This window comes from Mya arenaria, chromosome 3 (assembly GCF_026914265.1).
Source record: "Mya arenaria isolate MELC-2E11 chromosome 3, ASM2691426v1".
NCBI lineage: Eukaryota > Metazoa > Mollusca > Bivalvia > Myida > Myidae > Mya > Mya arenaria.
Window position 1 is genome coordinate 85,662,110 of NC_069124.1, and position 22,262 is coordinate 85,684,371.

The 22,262-nt window shown below is 35.9% G+C and overlaps 2 protein-coding genes across 3 annotated transcripts in view; one reads left to right on the forward strand and one right to left on the reverse strand.

Annotated features, from left to right (window-relative positions):
• LOC128229201 (potassium voltage-gated channel subfamily H member 2-like) overlaps window positions 1-22,262 on the forward strand; it is a 141,406-nt gene that overhangs the window by 49,587 nt on the left and 69,557 nt on the right. For both annotated transcript variants that reach the window (XM_052940941.1, XM_052940942.1), the window contains exons 2-3: window positions 20,763-20,893; window positions 21,404-21,537. In XM_052940941.1, the coding sequence (XP_052796901.1) occupies window positions 20,812-20,893; window positions 21,404-21,537 (216 nt within the window). In that variant the 5' untranslated portion in view covers window positions 20,763-20,811. The remainder of the gene's footprint in view (window positions 1-20,762; window positions 20,894-21,403; window positions 21,538-22,262) is intronic.
• Window positions 6,611-10,251, reverse strand: LOC128226359 (uncharacterized). The gene is made up of 4 exons (XM_052936238.1): window positions 10,121-10,251; window positions 8,694-9,599; window positions 7,761-8,562; window positions 6,611-7,324 (listed from the first exon to the last, which is right to left on the reverse strand). The coding sequence occupies exons 1-4, from the start codon at window positions 10,249-10,251 to the stop codon at window positions 6,611-6,613; spliced, it is 2,553 nt and encodes an 850-aa protein (XP_052792198.1).

Below are 22,262 nucleotides of genomic sequence, written 5' to 3' on the forward strand. Positions count from 1 at the left end.
ATGTTTATGCCTTATGGACACTTCACCTTCTGATGGTGTAATATTTATGCCTTATGGACACTTCACCTTCTGGTGGTGTAATGTTTATGCCTTATGGACACTTCACCTTCTGGTGGTGTAATATTTATGTCTTATAGACACTTCACCTTCTGGTGGTGTAATGTTTATGCCTTATGGACACTTCACCTTCTGATGGTGTAATATTTATGCCTTATGGACACTTCACCTTCTGGTGGTGTAATATCTATGTCTTAAAGACACTTCACCTTCTTGTGGTGTAATATTTATGCCTTATGGACACTTCACCTTCTGGTGGTGTAATGTTTATGCCTTATGGACACTTCACCTTCTGGTGGTGTAATATTTATGCCTTATGGACACTTCACCTTCTGGTGGTGTAATATCTATGTCTTAAAGACACTTCACCTTCTTGTGGTGTAATATTTATGCCTTATAGACACTTCACCTTCTGATGGTGTAATATTTATGCCTTATAGACACTTCACCTTCTGATGGTGTAATGTTTATGACTAACAGACACTTCACCTTCTGGTGGTGTAATATTTATGCCTTATAGACACTTCACCTTCTGATGGTGTAATGTTTATGTCTTATGGACACTTCACCTTCTGGTGGTGTAATGTTTATGCCTTATGGACACTTCACCTTCTGGTGGTGTAATATTTATGCCTTATGGACACTTCACCTTCTGGTGGTGTAATATCTATGTCTTAAAGACACTTCACCTTCTGGTGGTGTAATATTTATGCCTTATGGACACTTCACCTTCTGGTGGTGTAATGTTTATGCCTTATGGACACTTCACCTTCTGGTGGTGTAATATTTATGCCTTATGGACACTTCACCTTCTGGTGGTGTAATATCTATGTCTTAAAGACACTTCACCTTCTTGTGGTGTAATATTTATGCCTTATAGACACTTCACCTTCTGGTGGTGTAATATTTATGCCTTATAGACACTTCACCTTCTGGTGGTGTAATATTTATGTCTTATGGACACTTCACCTTCTTGTGGTGTAATATTTATGCCTTATGGACACTTCACCTTCTGATGGTGTAATGTTTATGTCTTATGGACACTTCACCTTCTTGTGGTGTAATATTTATGTCTTATGGACACTTCACCTTCTGATGGTGTAATGTTTATGTCTTATGGACACTTCACCTTCTTGTGGTGTAATATTTATGCCTTATAGACACTTCACCTTCTGGTGGTGTAATATTTATGCCTTATGGACACTTCACCTTCTGGTGGTGTAATATCTATGTCTTAAAGACACTTCACCTTCTGGTGGTGTAATATTTATGCCTTATGGACACTTCACCTTCTGGTGGTGTAATATTTATGCCTTATAGACACTTCACCTTCTGGTGGTGTAATATTTATGCCTTATAGACACTTCACCTTCTGGTGGTGTAATATCTATGTCTTAAAGACACTTCACCTTCTGGTGGTGTAATATTTATGCCTTATGGACACTTCACCTTCTGGTGGTGTAATATTTATGCCTTATAGACACTTCACCTTCTGGTGGTGTAATATTTATGCCTTATAGACACTTCACCTTCTGGTGGTGTAATATTTATGTCTTAAAGACACTTCACCTTCTTGTGGTGTAATATTTATGCCTTATAGACACTTCACCTTCTGGTGGTGTAATATTTATGACTAATAGACACTTCACCTTCTTGTGGTGTAATATTTATGTCTTATAGACACTTCACCTTCTGATGGTGTAATATCTATGTCTTAAAGACACTTCACCTTCTGATGGTGTAATATCTATGTCTTAAAGACACTTCACCTTCTTGTGGTGTAATATTTATGCCTTATAGACACTTCACCTTCTGGTGGTGTAATATTTATGACTAATAGACACTTCACCTTCTTGTGGTGTAATATTTATGTCTTATAGACACTTCACCTTCTGATGGTGTAATATCTATGTCTTAAAGACACTTCACCTTCTGATGGTGTAATGTTTATTCCTTATGGACACTTCACCTTCTTGTGGTGTAATATCTATGTCTTAAAGACACTTCACCTTCTGATGGTGTAATGTTTATGCCTTATGGACACTTCACCTTCTGATGGTGTAATATCTATGTCTTAAAGACACTTCACCTTCTTGTGGTGTAATATGTATGCCTTATGGACACTTCACCTTCTTGTGGTGTAATATTTATGCCTTATAGACACTTCACCTTCTGATGGTGTAATATTTATGCCTTATAGACACTTCACCTTCTGGTGGTGTAATGTTTATGTCTTATGGACACTTCACCTTCTGGTGGTGTAATGTTTATGCCTTATGGACACTTCACCTTCTGGTGGTGTAATATTTATGCCTTATGGACACTTCACCTTCTGATGGTGTAATATTTATGCCTTATAGACACTTCACCTTCTGGTGGTGTAATGTTTATGTCTTATGGACACTTCACCTTCTTGTGGTGTAATATTTTTGTCTAATAGACACTTCACCTTCTGATGGTGTAATATTTATGCCTTATAGACACTTCACCTTCTGGTGGTGTAATGTTTATGTCTTATGGACACTTCACCTTCTTGTGGTGTAATGTTTATGTCTAATAGACACTTCACCTTCTGATGGTGTAATATCTATGTCTTATAGACACTTCACCTTCTTGTGGTGTAATATTTATGCCTTATGGACACTTCACCTTCTGGTGGTGTAATGTTTATGTCTTATGGACACTTCACCTTCTGGTGGTGTAATGTTTTGGATATTTGGACTTTAAAAGTGCTTTTTCGGAACAAATGACAACATGGTGAACTGTTTATCATTGTATCATTCAAAGATTAACTGGCACAACCCCTCATCTATCGACACTAAATGTCTTGTTTCCCCAGGCAAATACAAGCTCTGTTTCTGAAAAAACCCGCAATTATCATCTTAATTTTTATACATCAAAACAAAACGCGTTACATTTGATATCTGGGTAAAGATTATCTATTTACAAATACACGTACGGATACACATATAAGATCAGCTGTATGACAAGTCTGAGAAACGATGCCTGTTTCTGGCCACCTGATATATATCGGCTGCATATGCCTGTTTACATAGATGTTGGAAACAATGTTGAAAGAATGTTACAATATATTAATATAATTCCCTTGCAATTGTAAGACTATATACAGTTATGTCAAACCTACAGCAGACAAGATTATTAAATTAATCAAATTTAATTAAAACATCAATATGTTACCAAATCAAATCATATAGATGTCTTAGTCCTGTCAATAAGTTCCAACTTTTTCTCAGATGAAGATAACCGTTAGCACTTTAACCTCTTAAATTCAACAACTAAATGCTCAGATTTGTCACGTGATCGAAACTTTGCACCTGGACATTATTTTTTGTTATATAAATGTTACCGCAAAAAACGAGAAGAAACAGTCTTTGTTTACATTTCACAGACTTCTAAATGAATTCCATATATATTTCATAGACAATAGACCAATTTGCAAGGGGAGTAACACTGATTTAGTGCTACACGACCCCAACACCATATATGCGAAGAAAGTTCAGCATGTGTACTACACATTAAATAGCGTTAGAAAAAAGTTACGTTTCTTATAAGACAAAAAATTAGTTGAACGTTATCACCTTGTATTAAATATATAAATGACCAACCAAATCCGGGGTAGGTGTTCACAAAATGCGATGTAGAAGTAAACAAAAAAAGTAGATCCAGCACGTTCAGCATGTTTTGAAATCACAAATCATTCTTCTTCAAAACTTATAAATATGGAAAGTAGCCAATGGTCTGAGATGGTATAAACATGCTTTGATTCACTGTCATAAGTCAATTAAAGTCCGATGACCCCCATGGCCTTTCAAAGGTTCTACCGAAAATTTCATATCCCTCATTTTTAATATCTATACGTTGGAAACGCTTTTAAATGCACACAATTTTATTGTTGGGGGGGGGGGGGGGCAACAATGATCAAACAATATATTTTCTATATTTTTTTGGGGAATCCCGGATTGATCCTTAAAGGTCACAGACTACCTAATAAATTCCCTATATATTCTGTAGACAGATGGCCAATTTGCGCGCGAAATAACAATGATTTCTTGTGCTACACGACTCCAACACCATATATTGGAAGAAAGTTCCACATGTGAAATACACATTTTACAGCTTTAAAAAAAGTTCTTATAAGGCAAATAAAATTAGTTGAACGTAATCACGGTTTATAAGATAAAATGACGAGACCCGGTGAAGGTGTACACAAAATGCGGTGAAAATGTAAATCGAGATTTTTCAGTCCGTTTTTGAAATCACAAACCATTCAGCTTCAAAACCTTTTAATATGAAAAGAAGTCAATGGTCTGAAAAATTATATAGAATGAATCACTGTCATGTGTGAATTAAATAAATAAGGCATATAACAATGAGCTGTCACATGCGTTTTGGTGTTTTTGCCGCCCTTGTACTACCTTCCTGGAAAATGTGTATCACGTGGTACACATAGCAAAAAGCAATGACGTAGTTGGAAAATGCCTTCTATTGGAACAGTTTTGAACAACAATTTTCCTTCTTTTTTCTACTTTTTGTCGACTTTGCTAAGTATATCAAGGTTCTTTCCTTTGATCGATCTTATCTTCTGCTTAATGTAGAGTTAATCAGCTGTATCAGGGCTTGTCACATGGCGTTGACACGTGATTAAGAAGCTCTTGCAAATAACGAAATTGGCATTGACCTCCAAATTATTTCATTTGTTGGTAATCCTATTTTGATATTGGCTACCAAATAATTCGTGGTCACCTATTCCGTGATTAATCGAACAGAACTCGCATTGCCTTTATCAATGGTATAATGTGAGAGATTATTTTCACAAATAATTTCTTTCTCTATTTGTACATAATTTCTTCCCAGTGTATTGTTTCTAGTACAAATACATAATTATATACATTTTGTGAGCAACAGCCAACACTTTTTTTCATATTCCAGCACAGTTTGAAATGTGTACATGATTCTCAAATTCAAGGGTCAATGTAGTATCTTCTGTAGTTTTTTTTTTAAATTGTCTTTTGATCAGAACATGCAAAACTACGTTTATAATATATAACAGTTATTGTCACGATGCAGTGCAAGTAAAAATGTTTTATGTTATTTTTTTCATCTGTTTCATTAAAACAAAGACGCTCCAAGTGATGTAATGTATTGCTTACGTTACGATTAAAATGATTGACACATTTAGGGAACAGAAATCTTTGAATGATCACTTTACTTGAGTGTATGACGGATCTTTTTTGTTCCCTTTCCTGTCCCACAGACGGTGTTCGTACGATGTTTATCAAAAAATCTAATAAAAGAAATATTAATGTCTACATAATGCTAATTTATCCCCATAAAGGCGAGCTTTGTATTTTATTAAGTAGAAATGGTCTGGTATTTCGATCGGATTCCTTTGGTAATGTCTAGGAAAATAGCGGATATTAAATTGTTTATGATTATATACTGATATGGTTTTTCCTATGCATAATAGTTCAAAGAGTTTGACGAGGAGGAAGTGTTTATTTACTTTTTCTCTGTGTGTGTGTGCGTGTGCGTGTGTGTGTGTGTGTTCGATGTATATGGTCTTTTTGTGTATAACATCTTAATGAAAATGCCCGGCGCTATGTTGAATCTAAATAAGACGCAATTATTAGCTCTAGATTATAAATTTGACATGATGACATAACTAACGCAAGCTATTAGAAAAGAAAAACATCACACCTCCCGAGGTCCGAGTTTCGACTTCAGTTCGACCAATGCCTCTGATATTAAAAGGGACGTTACAGCCACTCTGCGAAACACATTGTCACAAAACATCAAAGAGAGACTGTAAAAGACTTAAAACAATGTACAACACAATAAGCACGTCGCCCATCCAATGGAACAATGCAAATAAATACCAAACGGATGTGAATATTATCTTATTATAACTTAAACAACTGGAAACTACAGAAAAAAGTATATTGGCATTATCTTTTACTAAGGTCCTGTTAAAATGCACAAGGCGCACTGTCCTGACAGTATCAGCACCCACCACTGTGTAAGAATGCTAATATGTTTGTATATGCATACACCATTCAACCAACCTGGCATCAAACGCGAATGTGACAATCGTCATCGAATTGTGTATGTGTGCTAATTGTACTTGCCATAACTAGAATCATCTTATATCATAGGCAGTGTTAATGTTATATTTCCTACAGCATATCTTAAAGTATTTAAGTTGTGCACATCTCACAAGAGTTTGATCTACGGCGCCATCAGAAATGAGACGTCTTTTCCGATCCTTTGACTGAACTACTAATGGGCTCTGGTGTGCAGATGATATCAGCGCCATACACAGGTCGATACTCACAAACTGTATTTGTGAAAGAACAACTCTCTCCCTCTCCCTCTAAATGTCATTTAAAATAAGAAAAAGTATTCATGTATTTTGCTTGCAACAATGAGACAGCTAAATGGTATCACTCCCTTATGCACAGAAACCATTCTTACATTTAAATTAAAACTATTATGTTAAGGGTGTGAAACCTTAATAGTTTTGCTGATGACTTGTTTAGTTGGTTGGTGACTGGTCTGATGGCTGATTTGATTGGTTTGTGACTGGTCTAATGACTTGTTTACTTGGTTGATGACTGGTCTGATGAATTGTTTGGTTGGTTGGTGACTGGTCTGATGAATTGTTTGATTGGTTGATGACTGGTCTGATGAATTGTTTGGTTGGTTGGTGACTGGTTAGGTAGGTTGGTGACTGGTTTGATGACTTGTTTGGTTGCTTGGTGACTAGTCTGATGACTTGTTTACTTGGTTGATGACTGGTCTGATGAATTGTTTGGTTGGTTGGTGACTGGTTTGATGACTGGTTAGGTAGGTTGGTGACTGGTTTGATGACTTGTTTGGTTGCTTGGTGACTAGTCTGATGACTTGTTGGTTGGTTGGGGACTGGTCTGATGACTTGTTTGGTTGGTTGGTGACTGGTCTGATGACTTGTTTGTTGGTTGGGGACTGGTCTGATGACTTGTTGGTTGGTTGGTGACTGGTCTACTGACTTGTTGGTTGGTTGGTGACTTGTCTGATGACTTGTTTGGTTGGTTGGTTTGTGACTGATCTGATGACTTGTTTGGTTGGCTGGTGACTGGTCTGATGACTTGTTTGGTTGGTTTGTGACTGGTCTGATGACTTGTTGGTTGGTGACTGGTCGAATGACTTGTTTGGTAGGTTGGTGACTGGTCTGATGACTTGTTTGGTTGGTTGGTGACTGGTCTGATGACTTGTCAGTTGGTTAGTGACTTGTATGTTGACAGTTTGGTTCATGTCTGAACTGATGACTCGTATGGTTTGTTTGTGACTGATCTGATGAGTTGTTTGGTTGGTTGGTGACTGGTCTGATGACTTGTTGGTTGGTTAGTAATGGTATGATGATAGTTTGGTAGGTTCATGTCTGAACTGATGACTCGTGTGGTTGGTTTGTGACTAATCTGATGACTGGATTTGTTGGTTTGCGACTGGTATGATGACTTGTTGGTTTGTGACTGGTATGATGACTTGTTAGTTTGTGACTGGTATGATGCCTGGTTGGTTTGCGACTGGTATGATGACTTGTTGGTTTGTGACTGGTATGATGAATTGTTGGTTTGTGACTGGTATGATGACTTGTTGGTTTGTGACTGTTATGATGACTTGTTAGTTTGTGACTGGTATGATGCCTGGTTGGTTTGTGACTGGTATGATGACTTGTTGGTTTGTGACTGGTATGATGACTTGTTGGTTTGTGACTGGTATGATGACTTATTGGTTTGTGACTGGTATGATGCCTGGTTGGTTTGTGACTGGTATGATGACTTGTTGGTTTGCGACTGGTATGATGAATTGTTGGTTTGTGACTGGTATGATGACTTGTTGGTTTGTGACTGGTATGATGACTTGTTAGTTTGTGACTGGTATGATGCCTGGTTGGTTTGTGACTGGTATGATGACTTTTTGGTTTGCGACTGGTATGATGCCTGGTTGGTTTGTGACTGGTATGATGCCTGGTTGGTTTGTGACTGGTATGATGAATTGTTGGTTTGTGACTGGTATGATGACTTGTTGGTTTGTGACTGGTATGATGCCTGGTTGGTTTGTGACTGGTATGATGACTTGTTGGTTTGTGACTGGTATGATGACTTGTTAGTTTGTGACTGGTATGATGCCTGGTTGGTTTGTGACTGGTATGATGACTTGTTGGTTTGCGACTGGTATGATGCCTGGTTGGTTTGTGACTGGTATGATGCCTGGTTGGTTTGTGACTGGTATGATGAATTGTTGGTTTGTGACTGGTATGATGACTTGTTGGTTTGTGACTGGTATGATGCCTGGTTGGTTTGTGACTGGTATGGTGACTTGTTGATTTGTGATTGGTATGATGCCTGGTTGGTTTGTGACTGGTATGATGAATTGTTGGTTTGTGACTGGTATGATGACTGCCTGGTTGGTTTGTGACTGGTATGATGACTTGTTGGTTTGCGACTGGTATGATGAAATGTTGGTTTGTGACTGGTATGATGAATGGGTTTGTTGGTTTGTGACTGGTATGATGACTGGGTTTGTTGGTTTGTGACTGGTATGATGACTTGTTGGTTTGTGACTGTTATGATGACTTGTTAGTTTGTGACTGGTATGATGCCTGGTTGGTTTGTGACTGGTATGATGCCTGGTTGGTTTGTGACTGGTATGATGAATTGTTGGTTTGTGACTGGTATGATGACTTGTTGGTTTGTGACTGGTATGATGCCTGGTTGGTTCGTGACTGGTATGATGACTTGTTGGTTTGCGACTGGTATGATGAAATGTTGGTTTGTGACTGGTATGATGACTGGGTTTGTTGGTTTGTGACTGGTATGATGCCTGGTTGGTTTGTGACTGGTATGATGAATTGTTGGTTTGTGACTGGTATGATGACTTGTTGGTTTGTGACTGGTATGATGCCTGGTTGGTTTGTGACTGGTATGATGACTTGTTGGTTTGCGACTGGTATGATGAAATGTTGGTTTGTGACTGGTATGATGACTGGTTTTGTTGGTTTGTGACTGGTATGATGCCTGGTTGGTTTGTGACTGGTATGATGCCTGGTTGGTTTGTGACTGGTATGATGACTTGTTGGTTTGTGACTGGTATGATGCCTGGTTGGTTTGTGACTGGTATGATGACTTGTTGGTTTGTGACTGGTATGATGAAATGTTGGTTTGTGACTGGTATGATGACTGGGTTTGTTGGTTTGTGACTGGTATGATGACTTGTTAGTTTGTGACTGGTATGATGCCTGGTTGGTTTGTGACTGGTATGATGACTTGTTGGTTTGTGACTGGTAAGATGAATTGTTGGTTTGTGACTGGTATGATGACTGGGTTTGTTGGTTTGTGACTGGTATGATGACTGGTTTTGTTGGTTTGTGACTGGTTTTGTTGGTTTGTGACTGGTACGATGACTTGTTGGTTTGTGACTGGTATGATGACTGGTTTTGTTGGTTTTTGACTGGTATGATGACTGGTTTTGTTGGCTGATGCCTGGTATGATGACAGTTTGCTTGGTTGATGACTACTTTGATGAATGGTCCGATGAATGGTTTAGTTGATTGGTGACTGGTCTGGCGACTCGTCTGGTGACTGGTTTGGTTGGTTATTGACTGGTCTAGTGACTGATTGGTTGGTTGATGACTGGTGTGATGACTGGTTGGGTTGGTTCATGACTTGTTTTGTTGGCTGATAACTGATATGATGACAGTTTGCTTGGTTGATGACTACTTTGATGAATGGGCTGATGAATGGTTTAGTTGATTGTGACTGGTCTGATGACTCGTCTTGTGACTGGCTTGGATGGTTGATGACTGATCTAAAAGCTGGTCTTGAGACTGGTCTGGTGACTTGATTGATTGATAGATGACTCGTCTTGTGGCTGGTCTGGTTGGTTGATGACTGATCTGATTAGTGGTCTAATGAATGGTTAAGTTGGTTTGTGACTGGTCTAATAACTGGTCTGGCGAATAGTCTGATGGCTAGTCTGATGAATGGTTTGGTAGGTTGGTGACTGGTCTGATGACTGGTCAGGTAGATGGTGACTGGTCTGATGACTGGTCTGGATGGCAGGTGACTGGTCTGATGACTGGTTTGTTGATGGCTGTTTTAGTTGGTTGATGAATGGTCTGATGACTGTTCTCATGCCTGGTCTTGTTGGTTGTTGACTGGTCTGGTGACTGGTCTAAAGACTTGTTTGGTTGGTTGATAACTGGTCCGATGACTAGTTTGATGGGTTGTTGACTGGTCTGATGATTGGTTTGTTGTGTTGGTGACTGGTCCGTTGGTCTGTCCCTGTTGCTTCCTAGGACTTTGATCGATCTTCTAGACTCTACTTTGCCATCTGTTCATATGACGTTTTGTCAATATTCTGACTGCATTTTTCGTCCTCTATATCTAACAATTTCTAAAAGCGTAGTACTAAGTGGATGGCTACCAGACAATTTTGGCAAACGTTTATTGTTATGTTCTGACTTTAACAGGGTTTCAGATATTATAAATTAAGGAAAACTTTTCCAAAATGTTTGAATGGTCATTATAATCTTATATCAAAGTACAATAGTAGTCTTAAATCGCTAATTGCTAATGGTATTGCTCATCCCGATTTTAATGGTGATGTTTTAAAGCAAATTCGTAAAATTAAAATGTTTCCAGCAGGTAGTTGGGCAGATAGACTCAATGAATTACTTGGATTTTATTTAAACCGTGGATATAAAGGCAATACTTTGAAGAGTACTTGCCTTCTAGTTTTTAAAGATGAATTTCTAAAACAAAATATAGGGTTGAATATAGCAGATTCATGTTATCTTTAAACTTACTTTGGCTGGCTAATTTTCTAAACGTAAACACCCTGAGCGATGAAAGTAGTTTAGGCCACACCAAATTAATGTTTAGTTCCTCGGATTTTTGCCCAAAAAAATTGGAGTGAGCGAGCGAAAAAAATTTTTTGTCAGTTTTCATAAAAACCGAAGCGAGCGAAGAGCGAAAAATATATTTTTCCTTATATTCAATATAAATAAGAAAGATTGTTCAAAATAATTGCCCTTAAACCCATTTTAATGCCACCTTGAACTGAACCTCTAATGGACATTGGGAAAATGTCGGAATACATACTATTTATTCATCCGTGTTTAGTACAAACAGTAAATGGATAAATCTAATTTCTTATATAATTAAAACGTTTAAAACTTTAATATGACGATCATTCATAATAATAAATAACCCTGCTTTTAGTAAAAAGTTTGAAAATACTTTTATAAATCTACCTGAATCAGTTTAACATCATATGCAACTGTATTTAGACATAACTTAGGATTGATTTTGGATTTGTAAAAAATGATTACTTACACAAGCATCATCAAACATCAGACTCCTTATAACAAGACTAAATTTTGTTTTTATTATCATAGGAAATGCAATGACATGTGCTATCTAAAACAAAAAGAAGGGTATTTTTCAGAGTACTTTTTTTGGTTATTTAGATGTTTTTATGCACCAGCCAATTGTATATGCCCCCCCTTAGTCCGGAATAGCGGGGACTTTGACTTCCGGTCTCTCAAAATCCGGGTAAAATACCCGACCTGCAGGGACACACTGCTGGTATTCCCGACTATTTTCATTATGAAGACAAAACCACATTCACTTGGCATTGCGGGGCCACCTGAAAGGTAAAAACACAGCCCATTGCCTCTGCTGTCCCCGGTATACCCCTGGAACAAGGACGAGGGGTGGGCGGGGCAGTGGTTACAATTGACAAGTGCATTACAATCCCGGATTATGTTGCAAATAAAAACAAAATATAAGGTGATAAACTTAGGCTTACCTATGTTGTGCTATATCCAGACCAGTGTTTATATCGCTATTTGTGAAAAGATATTTGTTCAAAACTGTTGTTTTGTCAGAATTTGATAAAAAATGAGCTGCTTGATACATCAATTTGGACCAAACAATGACTCTAGTTCCAGTTAAATTGACGTGTCATCGTCGCAACGAGGTAAAATTTTGGTCCCTTGTATTATGACTTGAATAAAATAGTACTAAGTTGATCATTCCCATTCAAAACGAGTCACTAATTACTTAATATAATCGCTACCAGTCTCAGATACACATGCTTTATTGCATAATGATTGCTTTAAATAATGATCCTTTAGTGCATGAGACGATCAACAATGACTTTAAGCATGCTCAAAACATATTTATTGTAAAAAATAAGATTTAATTTCCAAACTTCGAGCCACAATGTTTATACCGGAAGCCGCCATTTTGATTGAATTTATTGAAACCCATGCTAAACCGATCGAGATACAGTATAAAAACACTACGCATCGGTAACTTCCCTTTACAAAAACACGAAAACTAGCGTAGAAAAATTATACTTGATTATTTTTAGCCTTTTAATAAATTATTACCTGAAAAAAATCTGCTTTGCGATCAAAATGGAGGTGCGGGCGCACAATTTTTTTTTTTTTTTACAATTTCAAAAAAAATGGAGTGGTAAATCCGAGGAACGAAATATCAATTTGGTGTGGCCTTAAACTAAATTAAATAATTATAATATAGCCTGATTTCTAGCACATTTATAATTTGATCTGGCCATTGACTGTTTATAAATTCATAGGAGTGTTTGATAAATTCAATATTGTCTTCGATTTCATGTTAGCTCTAGTTGACAAATGTTTGTAAACATGTGAAGTTGGTATCTGATTAAAGTTCCTCCGTATTTCATCTTCAGTGTATTGATTTGCAATCATTGAGTATTCGTTAAAATGAAAGATCGACGCTTGGGGCGATGGCAGGAAGTGTTGCACCTACCGTTGGTGTCAATGAATAGTCTGAATCAATAATGGAACTACACAAAGAAGCCCAGTAGTCAACAACTCAAATATAAACCATGCATCATTGTACAAACAAGGAGGAAAAACAAAATGAAAATATAATAGAACAATACAAAATATACATGTTGTCGAATATTCTTCGAGACTGCTGCTTTCATTCTGTTGATGTATTTAGAGCTTTCGGAGCATCTCCCACCCAGAATTAATTGATCATCTCGTAAACCGGTTTAACCCTCAAGGGTTTCCTTTCAGGAAAATAAATGATAAGTATGAGGATGCTACCTAAAAAAAACTCGTTTTACCTTCCTTTAGACGTTTGTTTTCGCTGACACATGCAATAAAGCATTGATTGTAATCAATTCCAATTAGGATGACCATGTTGCACTGAGACTTGCAATAAACTATTGATTGTAAGGTTTTCCATTAGGATGACCATGCTGCATTAAGACTTGAAATGTACCATTGCTCGTAAGGTATTTCATTAGGATGACCATGCTTCATTGAGACTTGAAATATACCATTGCTTGTAAGGTATTCCATTAGGATGACTATGCTGCATTGAGACTTGAAATATACCATTGCTTGTAAGGTATTCCATTAGGATGACCATGCTGCATTGAGACTTGAAATATACCATTGCTTGTAAGGTATTCCATTAGGATGACCATGCTGCATTAAGACTTGAAATATACCATTGCTTGTAAGGTATTTCATTAGGATGACCATGCTTCATTGAGACTTGAAATATACCATTGCTTGTAAGGTATCTCATTAGGATGACCATGCTGCATCGAGAATTACAAAAACATTACTTGTGATGTGTCCTATAAGATTGACAATGCAACATAGAGACCTGCAATAATGCATTCACTATGAGTCTCCTATTAGGATGGCCATGTTGCATCGAGACTTGCAATAAAGCATTGACTGCACTTAAGACGACCATGCAGCATTGCGACCTGCAATACAACATAGACTGTGAGTTTCTTCTTAGGCATCGATTGTGAGGTCTTCCATTAGGATGGCCATGCTGTTTGGAGATTTAAAATAATCTTTTTCTTTCGATTCTTCCAATTAGGATGACCATGCTGCTTCGAGACCTGCAATAAAGCATTAAGACCTGCAATATGGTCGATTTTTAAGATGGTGCTACGTTTTGACTCGCAGGTGTAGAAAGTACAAATTTATCTTAAGACGCACAAAAATTGAATCTAAAAAATTGAGATTGTATTATAAATTGTTAGTGATTAAGTACTTATACGGTTGTCAGTATCGTTAATTTTGAATTTGGTATGTGAAATCAAATGGAATGGACATTTTGTGTTAAATTGTTCATTGATTCTAGCACTTAATCTTTTATAATTGTGCCGCTAGACAAATCGCATTTAACTTATAGCCACTAAGATTTTCCTTTAGTTTTCATTTGTATTTTTGAAATCTTGAAATAGCTTTGGGCTTGTTGCACAGCTTTGACAAATGTGCATACTAATTGATATAAATACCATATATATCATACTAACAGTTCTAAGAGGGTGTAAGTTTTGACACCACTCTACGGACGTTGACTACAAAACTTGTCGCCCGTGTTCTTGTACATCACTTTTCACTAACAAAACGAGCAGTATATAACTGTGTTAATTTATACATACTTATATATTTAAATCGTCAGCACTTTTTAATATTTTTTCTCCTCACTTCCTTATACATTCTATACCGTCAGCTTACTTGTCCGCAATTAAGTGGAGCCAACACTACTACTTTTCAGATTTTCTTGAAAGCGAGTTCAATTGTAGTATTATTGTGTCCGAAAACGTGGAAAATTAAAGATTACAATTTTAAGTTTGATAATTGTAAATACGGAGTATATAACTCCTATAATCAACTGTACTGATAACTTCATATATATCATATCTTTGCAAAACACATTTTGGCCGCAACATTTAACTTTTGATTGTTATTTGGTATGCTATAACGGCCAACCCTAGCGTCGAATTCTCGTTTAAGAAATATTGAAAACAAATGTTGTGTTAAAACTATGGCGAGGGTGAGACAGTCACCATGAACACGACAAAGCATGTTCTCTGATAACAGTAATGGTCTGAGGGAATTTCGGACATCTGATTTAAAGACTTAAAATGTTAGTTTTATAATTGTATTTTAATACCAAAATGTTTGATCTGCCCAAATGCTTCTTTTAAAAATGTCTGTTTCTTTACATGTTGTGGCGTATAGCCACCGCGTTCCATCACAGCTTGAAATGTGAACGCAGTTTTCAAGTTCAGGAGCCGTTATAACACCCTCAAATAAAACAAGTTTTTAAATTAATTTCGCTTGATTATACTACGTGAAACACTGGTTATTGTCTAGTTCAGACATAAAAATAACATATTTCAAAGAAAGATTTCAAGTAATTCTTTAGGATTCCATCTGTTTCAATAAACCAGAAATGTTCCAAATAAATGTAATGCTTACGTCATGGTTAAAATGATTGGCACATTTTGGGGAATAGCAATCTTTGATCGATCGAGCTAACATTACTAAAGTGTACGTTGGATCGTGTTTGAAGCATTTTTCTGTCCCACAGACGTTATTCGTACGATGTTTATACAAAAATCTAATAAAAGAAATGCTAGCTTCGTCTATTAGTATGTATAAATAATCTGGTCCGTCAATTTGATTCCTTAGGCACTGTGTAGCAGGCACTTGATATTTAACTGATCATAATTATACATTGAACATTTGCATAACATATCAAAGTGTTTTATGTGATAGTTTCTTTCTTTCTTTGTGTATACGTGATGAGTATGAAAGCTATGTATGAAACTGCAAGGTTCTAGTGAATGTCGGAATAAACATTATATTACTAACTTCACAATAGTTAAGCTACTAGATTTGAGTAACACGACACGTTAGAATATAACTTACACACTTAAGAGCTCTGACTTAACTTTTGACCAATGTCAATGGTATGACAATAGACATACTGGCAAAACATAAGACATCTTACAATACAAATGCCACGCCCATACAATGTACCAATTCAAATAAATATCTAAATATCGATAAAAAATGGAAAATACAGGGGAAAGTTAAACCCTAGAGTTAAAATGTTTATAAAGCAACACGCTTCAACGTGATACTACAAACATTACACACATGCACACATATCAAAATATCGTCATTGATTTTAATACCTCTGACCAATGCTAGAATCACATTTTATTAAATTCAATTGTAAATAATATCTTGACTAAAGCATATCTTAAATGGTATAAATTAATTATATGTACATCTCACAAGAGATCTACGACGCCATCAGTAATTGTTGTGACTAAGAGATGGTTTTTCCGATTTCGCCTTAATGGTCTTTGACTGAACAACTAATGGGCGCACTGTGATGTTCTGATCAGATGATATCTGCGACTTACACAGGTCGATACTCATACACTGTCCTTGTGAACAAACGTCTGCTATCTAATTTTTTTTAAAACAACTGTTCATGAGTTATAAGCTCGTTACGATGAGGCAAATAGATGATATCATTCTCGTATTCATCATCGGATTTTTTTACATTTACCAAGCCATGTAACTGATTAAGAAGTGTGAAGCGAATGAATATTCCATGTGTTTCGCTGACGTATTGTCCATATGCTGAGCGCAAATATTATTCAGATATCAGATGAAATATAAGTCATACTCACGTGTGAACCAATAAACAAAAGGCACAGCTGCAATATGTCAACAGTGTTGACAGCGTTAGTTATATTTTAACTAACTGATATAAGATTACACGCTAAATGAAACGTCATCGTCCCAACAGTTTTTCGACGGGTTGTTATACTCTCTACACAAAAGTCATGTGATATGAGGTTCATTTACCAGATATGTATACAAAGCACACACTGTGTGTTACAATACACATGCACGCATACAACTGAACCAGGCTGGTAAGTGTCAATTCTTGTTTTGCAACTACATGTATTATAAAGCTAAATACATTACTGAATAAAACACATTATACGGTATAGAGAAAAAGTATGTTTACTAAATAAAATATATACGTTTAACATAAATACATAATTAAGAACTCGAAAGAGTTATGGGTTCCCATGCGAGTTTTTTTTAAAGGTTTCAGAACAATTGCAAATAAATTTACTCAAATTAATAAGTTTTTCAACACCGTTTTCAGACATAATTTTCTGAAAAGAAATTATATTAGTCAACAGTACATGAAGTCCAATAAACGACATAAGGAATTCTCTAAACACCCCTAATTCAGTAATACTGGCTTCAATAAAACATGTATGAAAACACACAGGAAGAGATGTTTATACAGAATGCGATATATTTGTAATCCTTGGACAATGACGCCCTATATACTTCTCAACTGGTTTTCCGATGTCGTTTGCTGTTTGAAAATATTGGTAGGAGATCACAAAGCAGCGTATGGATTAATAGATATTTCATTTGTTTTTTAAACACATTTTGATAGTAAATCTATTTAACTTGCTTTTCCTGAAACGGGATAAGCTGATTGCATGTGTTCGATGTATGTTCAGCCTTTAGGTTGTTCGTCTCCTTGCCAAATTTCCATCAGTAATTGAGTGCCTGCATCGATTTGAGAATGTTACTTTGTATAGCTCAAGATCTGTTCATTTCGTCGTGAACTGGTCATGTATTGGACGCATACACACACTTATAATTAAAAGAAGACGTACTACACCTTTTAGGACGCGGTGAGGAAAAAAGAAGTGCTTGGAAATCTGGGCGGTTCATGGTACACGGAAACTTAATACTTGGCCCCATTTGGTACGCATAACATAAAAATCGTTGAATATTATTTACAATGCGGGATTCTGAGAGTAATTGAAGTTTTCGGTACGCAAGAAGGATGTAATAACATCCTCTTAAAATGTATATATTATTTTCGTTAATGGCGCTAATGAAGGCCAAAAATGAAACTTTCAATTCGACAGTCGGCCAACACATGGCAGCTTAGCAATTTATATCCAACATCAATAAAGCAATTATGAAAGTACTGTGCCTGAAATTAAATAAACAAACTTATCAAAGAGTATTATTATATTACAATTCATCAATACATTGCACGCTAGTTTAATTTATCATTTTATGAGTACCATGGTATGATAGCTTTTAAGCCATAGCTGCCAAGTATTGACCAGACTTTGCAAATACCTTTGTATGAAACATAGAAAAAACCTGCGAGAATTGAACAGGTGTATTTCACGATTCTAAATGATCTGTAGATCACCAGATAGTCTTTGAAATATGCCAGGAAATTCGGCGAAAGCATAACTAGATAGAAACACCATCAGTCGATCAGTGGCACTTAACACTTCAGGGAATTTTATTCAAACATTTTTGCTCATTAGCAGTTAACCTTCGACGGACGTGTATGTTTATTTGTTTCAAAGGAATATTTTGTCATTGGAAATAGTTCGTTTGGAATCTTCTTCAACTTGATTCCACCACAAGTGTATCAAGGATTATTATCTTGGTAACCACTTCTCATGACATGTTTTCCGAAGATGTTCTTCAATGACCAAGCTTTCTTTGTAATTTGTTGATTTATTCTGATTTATTCGGATTGCGAATACTAATACTGTTGGTCATATTTGAAGGATTGGAAAGAGGTATATAATGAGAAAATTGAACTTTGTTAAATAACTAATAATCATATGCAGTATGCATGATAACTGAATAAAATTGGTCTTGGGTAAATATTCATTTTTGTGTTAATGACATAAATGGTGCAAATGAAAGCAAGTAAAAAAGCAATACAGGTGCTTTTAACTTTCAATGAACTTGATTTTACGTTTAACCATTTTTAAACAATTTTATTTATTATACTATCATGATAACGTCTGTATGGTGGAAATAGGTGACCTTTATAGAAATATGGGAAAACAACGTTTACAATAAACATAACCTGATCGTTACAGCCAATTGAGCAGGTATTGTAAATTTCTATAAAACTTGTCTTTTTAAAATGATATCGTCAGCTGCTGAGCAAAATATTGATGTTCGCAGACGGATTCCAATGCAAATTTAATTACACAGAGAAATTGAGACTGTTAAAGATATAAATACACGCGAATGGTTTTAAATTACTCTGGCATTTCTAATGTTAACGATGGTCGTATTAAGGCTGATTAAAAGTTCTCGTAAAATTTCAAACATTGATTCAGAGTTACGATGTCTACATAACGCTTCAAAGGAAAGCACAATCGCACAATTAGGTAACTGTTTGAAAACGGGCGTTGTTTTGACGTCTGTGAAGTTGTTTCCAAAATGTTCATTAACATCAATGAGCGGAATTTCTTTACTGTTTCGTTTTAGGCGTTCTTTCAACATTTGAATGTCGATTTTCTTATACTAGCATTTTGAGGTGTGGTCCGGTACAACTTGGATTAAACGTTAGACTTAATGTTATGTTTAATAATAATTGGTGCTTTATCTTTTAAGTAGAAAGTAAACCACTGTTCTTATTAAAAGAAACTAATCTATCAATCTTTCAGCATTTGGATGAGGTACGAACTAGACAAATGTGTCCAAACCAAATTTTATAAATAACCATCGAAAAGGGAAGATTTGCTTTTATCATATTCCATAATTTATATTCTGTTGACATAAAGGCATGATTTAAAAGTCTAAATCATCTGTTCAGCTTAGAGCAATGATAAATGTATTGTTGACTTTCAAGCTTGGAACATGTTCAAACACTTTTTTCTGTGAATTTTACTGCAAAAATCACGAGGTGAAATGAATACTCAAAAGTTTAATAGAAAACAAATAAAATAAACTACGATAAATATATACCTAAAATTCATCAGCCTGCCTGTCCGCCTTATGAAATAACAGTAGTTATGATAATGCCATATAATACGATGCGATGAGGCCAAACAGCCTATAAATTGCACAAACTGGAAAGTCCCTGTAAAGAAGAGAATCATAACACCTTAGGATATGTGTACGGAACGAGTGTATGGCTTCTACATCTACTATTTTATTACACGTTCCCGCATAGTAGGAACATTTACGGATGGATCTGCCTGAGAAGTTCTTGCAAAGAAATCGAGATGAAATATACGATATACGGAACACATTTGACTTGCTATTTTTACGGTCGGCTTTTACAAGAAATATCAGAACATTCTTAAGAATCTCAGAGAAATTGTGTTAAATACATAAAAATTGCGATGGTGATGATACGCCACAGTCGAAACCAGAATGGGCTGCCAGGAACCTGTTCCTGTTTGTGATAACATTATCCATTGTTTTGGTTAAATTCTATAAATATTTAAGTTTGTTAAATTGGTAAATGAAATCAATTTTAAACAAGAAATCAATAAAGAATGCAATGATAACCACACGGACAATAAAATCAATAAAAACATTATGTGTCAGGCTGTTTTATTTTTAATTAACGTTTTTGTAAACAATACAAACTCAAAATTAAACTACTCAACTAATGCCATTTATAAGAAACTCCGGCTATAGATATCCATGTTTTCAAGTTTGATCTAAATAAATGCTTGAATTTTGATATTTTCTAAACAATATAACTAGAAATCGTTTAATTTTCTCACCATTCAGTAGCCTTTCAGTTAGCGTATACTGTTCTCTTTGCTGACCGTCTAACCCTTAATGTGGAAACAAGGCGCGTTATGTGGCCTTTTTATCAACACCTAACTCTTCCTTTTTCGCTTACTCCTTATTGTACCATTTCTTCTCAGCAAATGACTTGGAAAAGGAGTGAGAGCTATGTTACCTAGTTAACTGTACCATTTTCACTCCGCAGATGACCTGAGCCGCGGTGTCGTGAGGAGCCCGGGAATGGAGGGCGCGCTATGCTCACCCCGGTCATCATCAAGACACACCAGCCTCTCTCTAACCCTCTGCCATACCTCATCCTTCTTATTCTAGATAAAGGTAAATGTTTTAATACCATCCTAAAGTAAAATACAATAAGGACTCGAGTGCCACATGGTGTACATATATATTGCAAAAATATATTTGCATTATCCCCTGACCTAATCTCCAGGAATAAAATTTATTTGAGAGCACTATGTATGTTTATAGATAGAGGCTAAAACAATTGATTTTGTTTGTTTTTTCCAAAATTGCATTCGGCGTATATAATAGTATATACACAGAAAGAAATACTTACACGGTAAGATCAAAATGTATTCCGGGTGTATATTTTTGGACCTAAAGGCAGCTATAGCTAAAGTAAAGTATCTTATGATTATCTTATAATACGATTGACCATTGTTTTGATATATAAAAGTGAAATTTTTAAAACAGTCTGGCCAATCACTGACATGCGTGCTTGAATTTGATAAATTATTTTGTTCATATCGTTTTAGTAAAGGTGCGCTCGGGGTGAATACTGACACATATAGTTCTATTTTATCAATGCAATACGTGTTATTGTTGCAGGTCTTGAAAAAATCCCGCTCACCATTCAGATGTCTGTAAACAACACTGACACTGTGGTGACATTGGCCGAAGACAATGGCGACAACGACATGGTTTCTCTTCTCTCAGAGAAACGAGAACAACCCCAGCAAAAGGTAAGCCAATTAATGTATATGCACGTATTTGGGGAAGATATTTGTGTTGAAAAACAGTGTTTTTATTGTTCCAACGAACATAAATATTTATAGGATAAATTTCGTGATTTTGTCAATGTATTTATGTATGCAGCTATAATTCTATTTTATTTATTATTATTTTATTTTATTTGTTTTATTTAGTTGTGTGTTTGTTTGTTTATGTTTTTATTTTTTTCGGGTTGGGGGTGTTTCTTTTAACATTTTGTAGTGATTCTCTCAATTTGCTCATTGGGCGTATCGGTAGTAATTGTTATGGCAGTTTTTAAGATGGTTTGTACTATGAGCTTATTTACATCTGAGATCAGTGGGAACATATCGGACGTGATCATAATCTAGGAGCGTTACATAGTAGTCAACCGATCAATCAGGTTTGGTATGTTCAATACTAGAACTCACCATCTGAATAATTCCAACAGTGTGTGAACTAGGCCATGCTTGTTCTGACAACATCGCCTCTAGTTAAATTAGATACTGTTTCTTTTATGTGTTCAAATAATATTATGACTAAAACCTATTATGGATTATAAACTATTCCATCCAAACAATTACTGGTGGTCGATGGTAAAACTATTCTTGCCGCATGTGGGAGTGCCAGTTGAAGATGTAGTTCATACCAAGGAATTATTGGCGTTTCAGTAAAACCCTTTAGAGCAAGGTAATGACTTTATAACATAAAACAAAAT

Bases quoted from the DNA above. Each gene is read 5' to 3' on its own strand.
- LOC128226359 (XM_052936238.1), bottom strand. From the start codon at position 10,251: ATGAGAACAGTCATCAGACCATTCATCAACCAACTAAAACAGCCATCA. The intron at 8,563-8,693 runs GTCATCATAACA...TCATCATACCAG, and splicing joins TACCAGTCACAAACTAACAA to TCGCAAACCAACAAGTCATC. The intron at 7,325-7,760 runs GCATCATACCAG...CCAACTGACAAG, and splicing joins ACCAGTCACAAACCAACCAG to TCATCAGACCAGTCACCAAC.